A 16500-nucleotide genomic window follows, 5' to 3' on the forward strand; every position below is an offset into this window, starting at 1 on the left:
ACAGTCAGCAGCCACTTCTCAGCACTGACTGTGTAGAGAGACTCAGTCAGACTTGTTTTAGAGAACAAGTCTTATGAGGAGCAGCTGAGGGAACTGGGGTTGTTTAGCTTGGAGAAAAGAAGGCTCAGGAGAGACCTTACTGTGCTTTACAATTACCTTAAGGGAGGTTGTAGTGAGGGGGGGATCAGGCTCTTCTCCCAAGCACCAAGTGATGGCCTCAAGTTGCACCAGGGGAGGTTTAGGTTGGATGTTAGGAGAAATTTATTTACTGAAAGGGTTGTGCGGCATTGGAACAGGCTGCCCAGGGAAGTGGTTGAGTCACCATTTCTGGAGGTCTTCAAGAAATGCGTAGATGTAGAACTTAGCAGCATGGTTTAGTGGTGGACTTGTCAGTACTAGGTTAAAGGTTGGACTAGGTGATCTTAGAGGTCTTTTCCAACCTGAATGTTTCTATGACTGGTTTTCTCTTGCTGGCTCCAAGATGTTCTGGAGTAATTTTGTCTAACTTGGGAACAGGGAAGTCCTTGAATCCACAGGACTGACAGTGACTTCACTCAACTTCGGACCAAAGATAATAGGTGAAGATGGCTAGGAGAATGGGTTAAACATAATTGAAAGATGTGAATCTTTCCCCTTTGACAAAGCTATGGTCTCTGAGTCAGACTTAGCCCCTGAACATTGTCCCTGTCATAGCAGCAGGACTTCCTGGCACATACACAGAAGTGACGAATAAATAAATAAATAAATAAATAAATAAGGCACAAACAAGTGGGTCACCAGACTTTGGGGAAGAGTGGATGTCAGAGAGTGCAAAGACATCTCTTCCTTGAATGGGGCTTCTCCACCCTGTTCCCTGCAGACCTTTGGCTGAAATAGCTCCTAACACCCAGCTTGACATGAAATGGCGGAGACTCAAGCAATTTGCAAGAATGGACCATGAGACAGAAAGAAGTGCTTGGAAAGAAAGCAGGCTTGAAAGAAAAATCCTGGTGTTTTTGTCTGATTTCTGACCGCTTGAGATAAGATTATTCTTGACCCTTGTCGGCATAGATTTCTGAGCCAGTCACTCCAGGATTTCTTTATAGCCACTAGAGACAAATTGGCATTTTAGAGGCTGAGTTTGGACCCCAGCTAACCTGAAGCCAGAGCCTCGGAGAGCAAAATGCCCCAGACAGGCTGTGCAGCCCAGCTGCCTCTTCTCACAGTGACTCTCCGTGCTCAGGACGCACGCTGCGTGAAATGCTATAAGCAACTTGTTTTAGGTGGCTGCACATCAGGAAGCCTTGGCCAAAATAAACCCCAAGGTTTGTTCCAATGCATCTATTTTAGAAAAGAATTTTTATAAATGATCTTTCATGAAAGAAAAATATTTTTGCAAGCCTGTGCAATATTTCACCCTGATTTTTCAAAGAAAATGTGATCTTCACTCTGGAGCATAAGTAATACATTAGCCTGAAGACCAGTCAGAGCTGCATTTTGTTGTCCTTATCACCTATGACGGGAATATGGAAGTAACATCTGGGAGCAAGGCTACAACTGGTACCTACCTGAAGAAAAATTAAAGTAGCAACTATGCAATAAAAGTAAGATTTTAGTTCTTTAAAAATATCTTCAGTAATAGATTCCTCTGACCTTTAAAACATTTTTTTTAAGTTTCTTTACAACATTTATAAGGCAGTTACACCTTATTTTTAAGTGCTTCGGTTCTCTGCTGCTCTGTACTGCAAGAAAGAAGATTTGGTTAAAGTCTAGATAATTTGCCAGCACTCTGGCATGTCTGGATTCTCAAGAATCCATTGCTACGGAAATAAAAAAGGAAATTAAACCACTAGAAAAATATAAAAAAGTATGTTAGGTTGCTATGGAGCCTGATTAACAAGAGCAAGGAAATGTGGAAGTAAGATTTTTACTTTATGCTTAATTCGCTCCATTATGCAGTGAATGTGGCAGGAGATTCAAGGGCCCCGTGCCACCGCTCTGCACTCACCTGAGCACCAAGTCCTCTCCAAAACCCACCAAACACCCAGGTCCCCTCCTCAGAAACCAGACTGAGTATGACCAGCTGTCTTCTTCTAGGCAGCTCTGGGCACCTGAACCTTAGGTTTCCTTTTGCACGTTTAGCCATTTATTCAGACTGATTCAAACAGCTCCGTGAGCCAGTACTATTACATCGCAGCCTATTTTTGATCTATTACAACTGCAGCAACAGAAGGCCTCCTCTGAGATGGCCCCTCTCACAAATTACACATCGTAATTTATTAAGCATGCCTGGAACAGCCTTGGAAATCATAAAGAAATTAAACTGTTTTTCTGCAGTTTTCCATTGTTCAAGTACAGACTAATATAACGACTTACAACAGGACTACTGCTTTTCAATGAAGTCTGTGATCTAGAGTTTTTGTCAGCTATGGATGTGCACTCTGATAACGAGCAGGTATTATAATACTGCAAGAAAAGCCAAAGGATCTCTGAGATGGACTGTAGGTCCTATCACTACTCATTCTTTATGAGCAATAAGTAAAACCACTAGTCAAGTATTGTGAGCCTTCAAAGTAAAAGCAGCTGTTCTGGAATTAAAAGTCATAACTTTACAAGCAGTTTTGTGGTTAAGGACAAGACCACTTCCACCAAATACAACACTGTTAGCTAATGCACTCTCATTTCTGAATAGTCAGACATGGCTGTGAGAACATGTATATGCACCTCTACCCCAAAACTGCAATTCCCCAGTTCATCTCTGTGCTTTAAATTACCACACCCTTCTATTCTATTTCTGAAATGAATGAAACAAATGTCCCATTCCCCCAACCCTTCCCTCTCTGCCCCATCAATATGCAGGGTTTCCAAAATATCCACTCCTGGCCCTGTCAGCAAGCCGCTGGGTTACCTAACCGTGCTGCTTCCCCTCCTCAGGGCTTGTTTTTTGTCTGTGAAACAGTGGTAAACAGGAATCCTCCTGTCACAGAAGTGCTGCGAGGAAGGAGGCTAACGGCTGATGTAAAGTGTCTCTATATTCAGCTAGAGCATTACTCCCTGTTCAAAGCTTCCTCCAGACCAGAACAGACACCATTTTACCTCTTTTATTTATTTATTTATTTATTTTTAACAAGTATTCCTCTGGAGTAACTCCATGAATTTGACCCCGAAGGCGCAGCCCCATCTGTGCGCGTTGCTTCCTCGGGTTGAGCAGAGCTGCAGAGACGCCTTCCAGCGCAGGCGGCAGGGCAGGAGCCCTGGGCACGTCGGCCTGCCAGGCTGTTAGCAAATCCATCCTGCTGCTTGATGAACTCCCTTGGGAGCAGGACAGCGGGACTGACGGCAGGCTCTCTTCCCCCCAAAAATAGCTTACTTCCCCCTGGTTTTGAGGAAGGCTGCCTGGGAGGAGAAAGCAGAAGGCGGCTCGTGAAGTCTATAAAAGCTACATCAGCCCTGGCAATTATTCAGTACTACACAACATTTGGGGAGCCCCAGATGAACAGTTAAACAGCCCGGCGGATGACATGATGACTAACAGATGTAACAGCAACAGCAGTTCAGTCATGTTGCTAACTCCTGCCCCTGGGATACTCGTCACTGCAGTGTTTTAGATGTAGGGGTGCGGAGGAAAGGGCTGAGGAACTGCCGTTAAGCACAGTGACGGAATATGTAGGCTTTGTCTGCCGTCTGTACCTTGCATTTAAAAATAATAATAATAATAACAAATCCCCAAATAATCTGCATCCTTTGTGGACGTTGTGCTGACATTGTTTCTAAGCCACCTGCAGGTTTCAAAGTGCCCGCAGCAACCTCAGGTACTCTTTAGTATGCAAGAACAACTCAGAACTGTGCGTGGCTTTGTCATTTACAGGCATTACACAACACTTGTAAGTCGGTGAGCTTGTGAACAATGAAGTCGAGTTGCTCTGTCCTTATACTTTGTCAGTGTTCGACCACAGGATTCAGACAATGTTTTTCTAATACCACCAAATGCAAAACGCTACATCTGGAAACCAGGAACACAGATGTCGTCAATACCAGATGGGAGATGGAGCTTTGAAGAGCAGCAGATGGACTCTGAACTCGCTGCAAATAACTGCCAGCAAGAGCACTCGGCATGCCATAATGCTATGGTAAAAACGGCAAGCACAATTTCGGGACGCAAGCATCAAGAAGCTGAGAAGTAATCTTAGCACTATTTCTTTTCTGTGGCTACGTGGAGCACTGGGCTAGCCACTGGTGCTGGTTCATTAGATACACAGAAACAGAGCTCCTAAAGAAAAGGTTTCCAGCTTCCAAATCCAATACATACAATATCAGGCTTCAAGGGCTCATTTTCCTCAGTGCATCCAAGAGCTGAAGGGATTAGTGGATAGCACGAGACAGTCTGGGACATTTCAGCCTTGTTGATAAGGATGCAGCGATCTGCAGGTCAAAGATTCTCGAGAATCCATGGCTAGAGAAATAACATAATTCTCAGTAAGGACTACAACCAAATATTAGAACAGGTTCTCAGAGTACATGATAAATTTAAGGAAAACACTTTAGAAAGATTGAATAACTTTCCAGGAGTTAGACTGAGATACAGCTTTCAGAGTAAGTAATTCAGATAAGAGATATATAGGGGGTGGAGAAGGGAATTGCTGCAGGTGGCAGGCTGATTCTGAAGTGAGAAGTGCCCACAATGAGACCGATTCGTGGGTGTGATTCACATGTTTCACATCCGACATGCTCAGAAGACTTGCCTTGCAGTGTGAAGGCAGCGACCGAAGCAGAAGGCTCACATTGCAACCGTTCTCTTGTAAGGAAGACAGTTTTCCCTCTGCCTGACATACAAGCAGTATAATCAGTAGGTTCCACCATTTTCTGAAGCAGTTTTGCTGTCCAAGCACCATATGAGTCAGAAAGAGAACAAAGCCAACATGTTTCGGGGATAGCAGTGAATGGGCACCCAGTGTCCCCTGCACCACTTAGCAGCCGTGGAGACTCAGTACAGCATTTTGCTGGATTAACTAGCCTAAGCAACTGGTTCCTGCTGGTTTACCAAACCCCCTAACTGAGAGCAAATGTGGTAATGCTGCAGCAGATAGTAGAGCTTTCCTTAATTTACATAAGTGAACTACCAGCTTCGGATCTAGCAGCTGCTTTGCACATGGTTCTTGGCAAGACTGTTTTTCCAGCACGATGACTCAACTCCTTCCTACTAGGAAAATTACTAAGGTTTGGGAGGTTAACTACGCCCTTCGCTAGGCAGTCTTGCCTATAGGATACAGAGCTTATCTTTTTATCACTGAACCAAACCCGACAGATTACAGCACTGCTACTAGAGCAAAACATGTCTGGTATGTCTAACACCCACACTCAAGTGGTGTATTGCATCCTTTGATATATCTCCTGTTTGAGTGGTTGGATAAATGCAAACCCTATTTTACTGCTGAAGACAGCAACTACCCCCGTTCACTGTATTAGTGCACTAAATAGAGTAAATATGTTGTAAGCAATGTTCAAAATAAGCAGGCACACAGTCTCTGTTTCTCCTACAGAAGCATCTGCTCTGTCTGTATGAGGACACATCGAACATTGACTTCAAAATATTAAAGCCAACAGGAGCCACCACCACAGAAAGCAGGCAGGAAATAATTGCATCTGCCAGGACAGCGGTGACAATTTGGAGTACCAGTCCTCTCATGCCTCCTGCTCCCCGTCACAAAACAGAGCTGATCTCGCACAGCATGGATAAGGCTGGGTTCTGGCAGTACCGCCAAACAGGACGCTTGCTTGTTTTCACTAACCGTGCAGCAGCGATAGATTAGAGCAGTTCACTTCTTCATTTACACTCACAATTTTCACCGTGCTGGAAGTTCCGTATGGAACTGAAAGCACACATACGGCCACTTGTCTAACCATGGCCATCTTGCTGTCGCACTGTCTGACCCTGCCTGGTATTCTAGAAACCTAAGGGATGTTACCCAAAATAACTCTGAAACTTTTACGACAAGATAAATTGAGGAGTTGAGGTAAGGGAGTTTCAGGTGACAAACAGATGGTTTGTGTCACGCAGCTTTTGTACAGCTGCATTATCAGTTCTCCCTTTAAGTCCCTAGGGAAGCAACTACACCTTGAAAAGGGTCTACACAGGCTTCCTGACCGCCTTTGTAAGATCTCACAGTGCTCCTGCCAGCCTCTGCAGAAGTTTCCACTGCAGTGGAAGGTCCTGAAGGCTGGAGTTTCCTCTAGCGTAACCTAACAGAGGGTAGAGCTTCTCTGAGCTCTGGGAGGGATTAGAAGCAGGCATGCTTTTTATAGTACATTTATTTTTGATTCTAGAGCAGCAAATATACTGCCACACATCCTTAGCTTTTATTTAGCCTTGACCTGCTCAGCCTACATTGACCATTAAGTTTTAGCACTTCAGTGCCATACAGAAGCATCAAAACTCAGGACACGGCGGAAGCACAAAGACTTTCAGCTTGTAGATATCTTAAAATTTACTTGTTGACTTCATTTCTCACCTCCCTGACTCAAACTGAGGTACAGAGCCCCTGACTTGGAGCAGCATTAAGTTGAAGCACAGCACAGATGACACACGGCCTCTAGCCCAGAGGGCTGCTGCTGACAGGCCTAGGAACGTGCCTCCACGCGTTTCAGTCTCAGACCAGTGGGAGAGGGCAGGTGCTTCTTTAAAAGCCACCACTGTAATCTAAGTGAGAGATGAATCACTCACCTGTCGCGTTTAACTGACTCATCTTCAGGCGGTTAAGAGGCAGATCTATACAGCAGTGATAAAAATCCTTGATGAAGATCTAAAAGCCAAACATTACTGTGTTCCCCACCACTATTTCTTCCCCTCCGCAGTGTATTTACACACACCACTCAATAAGCTCCAAAGACTTCCAGTCAGCACTGCTTAGGTACAAGAATAACTCAAGGCAAGCAATGTTTAGCATAAGTTTATTTGTACAGGAATTGCAGAATCATTAAGGTCCAAAACCCAGTTTCCAAGGGTGACAAGTGAACACCACAGTGCAGAACAGTAGACAGAGTTATTGTGACCAATCTCACATCTGGGCTCGTCACAAATCCAAGTACTCCTAGTATCTTGTTCTGCCAGCTTACAGGAAAACCCTCACTTTTTCAAACAAGCATGAGATTTTCCAAGAACTGACTTCTAATAGTAAAAAAAAAAAAAAAAAAAGAGAAATAAACATAGAAAAAAAAAGCCTTCAAATTTCAACAAAAAGTTAAGTTTAAATCAGAAAGAAAGACAGACAAGCCCAATGCAGATCCTTCAGTGAGTGGCCTTCTCTTCCAATGAAGGAGAAAAACTGGGAGTGCTCCAACCATTCCCACTAAAGCTTCTACAACTACAGCCCAGCCTCCCACCTAATAACAAGTTTCAATGAAATTAAAGAGCGCATATGAAATACACTTTGCCATATTTAACAAATCATTGGCAGCAATGGTTTGAGTAAGACTCAGATGCAAAAGCTACAAGTGTCACTATCCATTTGGCTCTCCCAATGCCCAAATTAGACCAATTTGCCAGTGATGATGGCCAGCTTATTGCTTATTTCTTTGCCTAACAATTATGGCTCTCTGATTCAACAAGTTTAGTAAGAGGGACAGCAGACGGATTCTATCAGTACACTGAATTGAAGCAATTCGCCCAAGTTATTTTCCAAGAGGCCTTTCCCCAACCAATCACACAATAAGCAGAGATCACTACAGACGTTTGCAGTAATTGTAACAATCAGAAACCCACAGCATCTAGGCAGAAAACATACCCAATGCTTAACTCTACAACTCAGTCACAAAAAAAAAATGTGGGGTTTTAAGTCTCAATAAGATCTCCAGGTACTTGGACTAGATATAAATACTATCTTCTGCTTTATAGACAAGATATTCACATTAATCACGTTAAAGCAAAAGGTGAAGAGCTTTTGAGAAGTGGTTACTGAAAAGCAGCCTCCAGCTTAGTGACTAACCCAACAAGCTGCGGACAAGCACAGCAACAGTTAAGTCTTGAGCTGGGGGAGCATAAGACATGCTTTACCTTACAGCTTTTCAGGACGACTGGATCAGCATAGGGATTTCAGGGAAGTGACTGAAACCCACCCTACCAGTAGGTCTCCTTGGTAGCATCTTTATCAAATATAAGACTTCATCTATCTTACAAAGAGGCAAAAATATTGATAAACTGTACGTTAAAGGAGGACTCAGTGATAAATATTCAAAACAGATGCTTAGCCTCAGACTGACTTAGCCCCGCAGAGTTTAAGCCACAGGAAGAAGAGAGCTATTTTAAACCACGTTTCTAGTTCCCTAGAAGCCTAGCCCTCAGGAATGATGCACAGATACAAGCCTTGCAGTCCAGTATCGCTCTAACTTTGCTTTGATGCTGCTGCCTTGAGGGAATGCATTAAGGCAATAGCCTGAAGTGTGCTGCCTGTCTCAAACCTCCACTTGATACAGAAGCAGAGTGCAGGTTTACATCATTTAGCACTAAAGGGAGACCGAATCTTGCAGGCAGCCTAAACTTGGCCTAGGGTCATTACTTTAACCTAGCACTTATTCTCACGTTACTCCCAGCTACAGAGCCCCCATAAACCTGACCCCAAACCAACCAGCACGCACCAGATTAAGCTGCTGCTACCTGTGACATCAGGCTGCCAGGACAGCTTGAAATCAGAAAGGGGCAGACTGCTGGCAGCACCACGACGAAAAGCTATTCGGTATTTCAGCTCCACCTAGACCGCCAAGCCAGGCTTGTTCTGAAGGCAGGGAGACCACACGTCGTCCCAGCAATCCCTTACATATTAGTGCCAATGCAGTAGGTAATGTGCAACTTCAGGCTACAGTTTAACTACTCAAGACCTTAACATCCAGACTAAAAAGCATCAATTATTTATTATCCCAGAGCAATTTAAGATGCAGACAGGGAACACAGCAGTCCTGCAAAGCTTAAACCAAGGATGTCAGCTGTTCAGAGACCAGCCATTCAACATAAAAGCTTCCTTAGAGTCCTCTGTTACAAGTTACATTAGCAAAAGCACAAATACTTTTGGCAGGAAGCTTGAGTTCTCCATAGCTCTGTCCCAGCATAAATCCAGGAGAGCTTTCTAGCACTTTCTTTTCAATTAGATACATCTGGCCTGATGCACAGCAGCCAAGGTATTCAAAGACTAGTAAGGAATAAGTCAGCTTGCTTCAAGCTGATGAGGACTCCCTCCTGAGCATGGGCTGGATGCATAGGAGCTGATGCACAGAAAATTCCTAAAGATCAGCCATGAGATTCCCTAAACTATGAGATCCTGTAAGACAGGAGTGTAAGCTCTTTGAAATGAAAATCAAACACATCCCTCTAGGCACTGGTTTACTTCTGCAGTGGACATAGCTATATAATTGATGAGAGCAATTAAACCCTTAGAAAGACTTCCTCTGTTCTAGTGATACTCTGTACTGGTCCAAGTATTGCTCCTCATGCAGAAGTTACTCATTCTGGCAGTAAGCTCGCTCTAAGTTTGACACACATGACAACACCAGCAATTCATTAGTTTGTAAAAAAGCCTTCCAACTAGTGTCTTGGGTGAGAGATGATTTGCCTGTATCCTGCTCCATGTCCAAGCCACAGTTTATACAAAAGAATGGGTTTACTTTTAAATTCAACTACTTTGGCAGACTATTCAAGAGCCTTCAATAATAAAAAAGCCACCAAACTGTCTATTTGCTACTGAAGATGCTTACAAGACTGTTCAAGAAATTAACCTAAAGCATGCCTGGCTACAGCCTGCTTTCTCAGTTGTATCCCTCCCTGCCTTCCTAAGCTAAATGAAGGAAACAGTAGCTCTGCTGCTGTACTAATGTGGTCTTCATGAATCAGTTATGTTGCAAATTCTCCCACTTTTCATAGCTAGAATTCTTTGGTCCTACCAAGAATAGGCAGTTTTTCCACTGCCAGGTAAGAGCTGCACTGCTACTGTTTTCTACCCCTATCAACAGCTATAGGTGTTTCATCTGCTTTCTGCTTTACCTTCTACACATGAATCTTTTGTTTGATCCAGCACTTTGACTTCTAGCTGTCTGTGTGAGCTTGTGAAGCCAAAGAAGGGTTAGCAATCAAGTATCCTTAAACGTTGCACCGGTACGTATTAAGTATCTCAACAATTTGCCTTTCTAGGTCCGTACCTCTTGCTGTTTCTAGTACTTCTCTGGTTAAGCAAAGGAACCTCCAGAATATTTGCTGTATGTAATTTATTATTGCAGTTCAGTGAAAAAGTCTTCCAGTCAGTGTACCAGTCAGTTTCTAGTACTGCTGCATACAGAACTGTGGAACTCAACCATCCTTATAAAGCACAGGAGCATCAAAGCAGCAAGTTCAGCACATACCCTTTAAGAAGGTCAGCCTCCAAGGGAGTACACACTCCTTCAGAGGCTATTCTGAAAATAGGGGTAGACTTTCACCACACACAGCCTCCGTGGAAAGCTCTGCTTAGGGTTTATATACATGAAGTGAAGGTTTAGACTGCTAAAGACAAAGATCTTGACTTTAACCTCCCAAAATACTACCTCATACAGTGCCCAAGTGATAGTGATAAACCAGTAAGCTTAACCCTTAAGAAGAGACAGAAAGGCAAGCCTTCAGGACCTCCTGAATTTGTACAAGAAAAAAAAAAATTTTCCTTAGGAGGCACTTAAGGAATTTATACCGTGGCATACGTGCACATCAGACTACAAGTTAGTGGTTTGGTTTTTTCTTTTCTTTTTTGCCTGCTGTGGACCCATGAGGAATAAAGTTAAGTCACACTTCAGTGTAAGAGCTGTGCTACTTTCCAACTGTGCCAATAACTGATTTGAAAGATACAAAGACTTTACCTTAAGCCTATACTTAATAGTATTTTCCTATCTTAACCATTCAAACAGCAGTTCCAATTTAAGGTTTTAATGCCTTATTCCACAGACTTAGTAATTTTTTAAATCAATCAGGTTTTAGTGCATATTTAGACAAGCCACCTTCCATCCCTTTTTGTACTCAAGAAAAGTTTAGCCGGCTCATGCTTTAGAGACAGATCTACTAATTCATCTTCAACTTCCAAGATGTTATCTTGAACTTGAGGCAGGACCACATACGCCCATGTACTACAGGAAACAACCTTTAGGCCCTCTACAAGAGGGACAATATACATACCATTATCAGTTCTACACAGCCAGAAAGTAGAAGCAGCCCAAGCATGACACAAGCCCACTCTTGCACAATTAGTTCAATAGAAAGCTGACTAAAAATTGAACTGAGGAAGTATAAAGTAATGAGATTAGGCAATAGAAAGCAGAGTTTTGGATCGACTTCTGCTCTGCACAAGACATTTTCCAGTCTTCACTCTATTAACTAACCCAGTTCACTGAATACTCAACTTAGATGACATGTTAACAGCCATTTCCAAGACTGGTACCTAGTTTTGCAACTATTCCTCTATCATTTGGCTGCTGGTTCTCTTCTCCCAGTGAGGAGGTAATAAGGCTTCTTGGCATTTGTAGAGATATACTGAAAAGGTTCTTCACACATCACCTGGCTGTGTGTTCCTACCACACACCAGGCAATGGATAGTCCAACACAGTCATACTTATTAGAAAGCCTCCAACCGGCAGTCATTACTTGTATATATACACACTTGGCAACTTGGCTTTCAGTAGCCTCCACTCAGGAACGCTGGAGTGAAACGATCAATTGCAAGGCAACCAAGTCGGGTAGGACTGGCTATATGGCACGGGAGCATTCGCAAGGTAGTAGTTGCTGAAGTTCACATCACTGACATAAGGTGCTGGCTGGTAATAACAGGTAACAGTAGTGGCATTAGGGATGATGTTCTGTTCTGCCAGTACCCTGAGCGCCAGCAGAGAAATCAAGTTGAGAGTCTGTCTTCGCTCATGCCCCATGAGACACACTGTGCTCTCATTCACCACCCTGCGCAGAATCATGAGGTAGTCATATTTGCTCCTCTCTTCCTTGGAGAAGTGGTTCTGGAGGTAGGTCTCTAGTTTGCGTTGCTGATCCAGGATGTCTGGGAAGTCTATGAAGAAACGGGAGCACATGTAGCGCTCCAGTGTTTTGATCTCATCCTTATCCATGGGCCTGAAGTCTCGCACTAAGAGGTTACTATACTTCAGAAGCCCACCACCTCGGATCTCTTCAGGATTTTTGGTAGCTATCAGCTTGTTCTGGAGGTGATCAAAAGCTGCTTCGAAGTCTCCATACATACTCTCCCCAATCACAGTTGGATGGAAGTGCTCTGACATGGGGTTTTCTGAGTAGTCATAGTAGAAAAGCAGGGAATCCAGTATGATTTGGAAAGAGTCCACACTGAACTCAAACTGTCGTCTTATACAGTCTACAAATTTCAGCTCCACATTCCTACCATGTTTGTTGGAAAGTGATATCAAGCTCCAACGGTCCGATTCTGTGGACACTTTAACTAGCTTCTGGATGTAGGCTTCCTTCAGTGTTACTGGACTGATTTTTAGCTTGCTTACTCCTTCTGGTAAGAAATTCAAGAGGGAGCGCAACACCACATCTCGAACTAACTGAAACTCTGCCTCACTTGGAAGAGAAACTTGAAAAATGAGATCCAGGTCTTTGCATCCCAGACCATTATCCTTGACCAGGACGTGGCCAGCTGCAGAGCCATTCAGACGGACATCATGTACTGCAATGCCTGCTTCATTCAGCCTACTCCGAACAGTCTGAACAATGTCCTTCAGAGTTATCTTCAGCGTCGGGAAGTTACCTCGTCCATGGATCGGGACCACCTCTGTAAGAACCTCATGCAGACGGCTGACCTGCTCCCAGTTCAGTACACTGCATGACATGCAGTCTGTGTTACTTCCTTTGCTTGCCATGTTAAGGTTTTTCTTCTCCAAAGAAACTGTAAGGAGGTGGAGGAGGAAAAAAAAACAACGTAAGTTAAACTTTCGGTCTGCACTTCCTAAATACACATCCTATACTCTGCTTGCTGTCTACATATAGAACCTAAAGAGAAATAACTCTACAGACTAATGATTATCAGCAAGCCTTTCACCTGAAATGATGCTCTATTTCCCTACTTGTTCAGGCAGAAAATTTAGTTGTCTGTTATCCTTCTTGGTGATGCAGAGTTAAGTACTGCAACACAGCAGTTAATTTCAAAGGGAAATTCTCAATGAATAATACAGATGAGCTTTGCCCAGGTTTCCAAGATCTGCAGCACCAGCTGAAGCCAGTGAGAACCATAAGCACAGAACACTTTCAAAAGCTAACCTTGAACTTGTTTCATTATAGGTAAAGCTCAAACCTTTCTCCAACTAACACAACAGTGGAAAACACTCAGGTGTTTTCATTCCAGGGCTTACAGATCTAACCCACTGAAAGCACTCCAGCTATGCCTGAGACACAAGATTGCTTTTTCATAGAAGTTTTTTGCTTTCTTAGCCATCCAGTATCTCCCTCCTTACAGGCTAATGGACAGGTCCACCTTGCTCCTGCAAAAACTATCGAACTTAAGCATCTTGGACAGGATTTCAGCTATAAAGCCAGATAACTGAACTTTTAAGTTTGCATTCCAGTCTGCAAGCAATTCTCTTTCAGATACACTACATAATCAAATTACATTTTGGGCAATATTCCTACTTTCCCTGACCTTTTACTCATTTGTGGAGGGAAAACAAGCTTGTAAGAGCCGGCATATATTCAGATGGAATTAAGGCACACATGTCAGCGTTACACTAAGGACTCGAGAACCTCAATGACCAGGTTTTGTCACAGCCTAGTCCAAGCTTTAGCATTTTCAGGAGTGCTGTCACAGCTCTTGTAATGGTTGAACAGATATTCTCTTGTACTTCAGTGGCTTGTTTTGAAGAATGTCAGTACTTATGTATACTTTGCAGTCATGCAATTCCAGCTGGTATGAATACACTTTCCTGTTTTAAGTATTGCAGGTTTCTATAGCGGCCAGGTGCTCCCTGACAGCTACAGACTGAGGTCTCACCTTCATCTGCCCCAAGTGCTTGTGAAGGCTGCACTGGCAGCTGCCAAGGTCAGACTACTCAGACTTGGCGTAGTTAACTCTTGCCTACCAGGAGCTGTTTAAAAAACAACCATACTGCTTCCCAACATGAATCAGCACTGCGTACGGAACCCTTTAAGCGAGATTCAAGCAGCAGCTACTGTTATCTCTTGCTTGTCACCCTCCAGCTTTTAACTTCCAGGAAGCTCACTTGATCTGTCACCTCTTAAGACAGATTGTCAAATCCTAAAGCAGACAAACAGCAACGTAAAAGTGCTCCGGGGGAAGCAGTTTCTGTCCTTGGGCATAAGCGGCTGCATATCATATCAGCTTCAGTAGCCATGAAACAAACTTGTGATTCATAAAATAATTAGTCCAGGACAAAGCCAGGGTTTCTTCAAAACTCAGTCCTTAAGGCTCCAACACAGCATAACCCCAGAGGCATCAAGGCTGACAGGAGTTGCCCTCAGGGACTTCAGGCATATCAAAGTACACTTTCACCTTACAACACTACCTTCACCAAAACCTTCTGATTGCTACACAACACGGGAGTCTCTCATGACTTCTGGCTCACGCTGCAAGTGCGCAGGCTCCTCCTTTCCATCTGTGGGCTCCTCAGCAGCTAAGGCAAGGCACACAGCACACCAAGCAACCGGAGAGGACTTCTCCAGCAGAGCTTTCCACCCCACCGCCCGCGCTTGGTTCTGCTTCAGCGTTTTTGTGCAGGGCCATAGCGTGCATTGCTGTCCTTGCCAGCACCTGCTGGGGAAGATGAAGTATTTCACCTCCCCTGTTCAGGGGAGGATTTAATTATCGGGCTGCCAGCCTAGGAAACCTCTCACTCCGAAATCGCTCGCATGCTTTGCCTGCCCTGCGAGATTTAAGTTACTGACAGCAGGAGCGAGCGACTGCCTGCAGCCCCGCCACCGGCTGCGCTCCCCGAGCCCTTATTACCAAGGGAATAATGAACACGCCTGCCCCAGAGGCTCGCACAGCCTCGCCCGGCGGCCGCAGCGAGGAGCTCCGCGCTCCTCCGGCCCCGTCCCGGCGCCGCTCACCTCAGCCCGGCCCCGCCGCGCCGCCCGGCCCCGCTCCCGCGCACGCCTCCCTGCCCCCTTCGCCCGCCCTTTATGGCCGCGCCGCCGCCCCGCCTCCGCTCCTCCTCCGCCCTGAGGGGCGGCACGACGGCTTCCCTTCACACGGACACACGGGCGGACACACGGACACGGTGCCGAGCCCGAGGACCGGGGGACCGGCTGCCCCAGGCACGGGGAGCCCAAAGCCCCAGCGGTTGTCCTGAGGAGAATCCCCGGGGCAAACGCCGCCCCCGGCACGGGCAGGGCGAGGAGCGAGCCCCCGGCGTGAGGGGAGCCGCGGGGCGATGGTTTAATCGCTTTGAAGGCCGATGATGGGGAGGTTTTCCAGCACCGGGTGGGTTCACGGGGTTTGGTGTACAGCCGACTGCCCGCACACGGGAGGGAAAGCGACGGGAAAGCACGGTCGGGAGTTAGGGAACAAAAAGTGCACTTGCTGCTGGAAACCCTCAATATTTGGGCAAAAGAGGAGAAAAGGGATCTGGGGTGTTTCTTTTTCAACGTTTTTTTTTTTTTTTTTCCCCTGTGCTTCTGAAACAAGAAAGAGAAATAGGGAACTCAAAAAGGAGTAATAGCAGAAATGACGGAGGCATAACCACCGGTAAGGAAGTGTCTCACTTGGAGGTTAAAATACTGAATGGTCTCCCCTTTTAAAAAGATGTTTTCAGCAGTACTTCTGCCTCAAATGCCATTGTCTATTTTGGATGGTGTATTTTCTGTTCCCTCTTGGACAAACAGCAATTACATGTTGAAAAAATATTGTTTGTAATATTTATTTGACATCAATAAAGGCAAAGACACTTGTAGCACGATGATATTACAGATGTTAAAATACTGATAAAAGGTTCGTACTTCATTTGTTTCAAAGTTCTTGTTTCACAAAAATGTAAAAACAAAGGCGTATCTCAACCACGTCTTAGGCATTGAGTATGCTTCAGTGGAAGTGCAGAGCTCTCTGTAGTGAATTTAAACCTCCTGACAATATGCTTGCTCTTGTCAGTCGCTATCCATTGATCCCACAGGAAGGCCGGAGGGACTGGATTTTGAAACGCTGTTTAAAATCTGCTGGGCCAGACTTGTGTAGGTTGCAGGAGGAGCGAGGAATGCATCTTTGAGTAATGGACGTCTAGGGGAGCGAGCCCATTTACCCCTGGCAGGAACCAGCCTTCTGTTATCCATCTGCATCTGTGCGGTGGATTACTGTGCCGTCAGGACGGAAAACAGGAACGCACAGCCCAGTGGCGAGACAACAGATTAAAAACCACGGGCTATCGCACGAGTGCTGTGGCTGCTGAGGGGGTTCTGACCCCGTCCCAGAGCACAGCCGTAATGCCTGACATTTAGGCAGGACTGGCTTTCCCACTGTCAGCTCTAACACCAAGCCTAGGGAGAAGTGA

At 44.9% G+C, this 16500-nt stretch overlaps 1 protein-coding gene across 2 annotated transcripts; it reads right to left on the minus strand.

The window, feature by feature from the left end:
* Positions 1-8052: 8052 nt before the first annotated feature.
* On the minus strand, positions 8053-15124 carry TENT5C (terminal nucleotidyltransferase 5C). 2 transcript variants are annotated; one of them, XM_035314614.1, is made up of 2 exons: positions 15068-15124; positions 8053-12893 (listed from the first exon to the last, which is right to left on the minus strand). In XM_035314614.1, the coding sequence occupies exon 2, from the start codon at positions 12865-12867 to the stop codon at positions 11695-11697; it is 1173 nt and encodes a 390-aa protein (XP_035170505.1). In that variant the 5' UTR covers positions 12868-12893; positions 15068-15124; the 3' UTR covers positions 8053-11694. The 2 variants fall into 2 exon arrangements, with proteins under 2 accessions (XP_035170505.1, XP_035170512.1); XM_035314621.1 differs by having other exon boundaries at positions 15063-15106.
* Positions 15125-16500: the final 1376 nt, after the last annotated feature.

The sequence above is a fragment of the Oxyura jamaicensis genome, chromosome 1 (assembly GCF_011077185.1).
Source record: "Oxyura jamaicensis isolate SHBP4307 breed ruddy duck chromosome 1, BPBGC_Ojam_1.0, whole genome shotgun sequence".
Taxonomy (NCBI): domain Eukaryota; kingdom Metazoa; phylum Chordata; class Aves; order Anseriformes; family Anatidae; genus Oxyura; species Oxyura jamaicensis.

Excerpts from the sequence above, each read along its gene's own strand:
- TENT5C (XM_035314614.1), bottom strand. The coding sequence starts at position 12,867 with ATGGCAAGCAAAGGAAGTAACACAGACTGCATGTCATGCAGTGTACTG.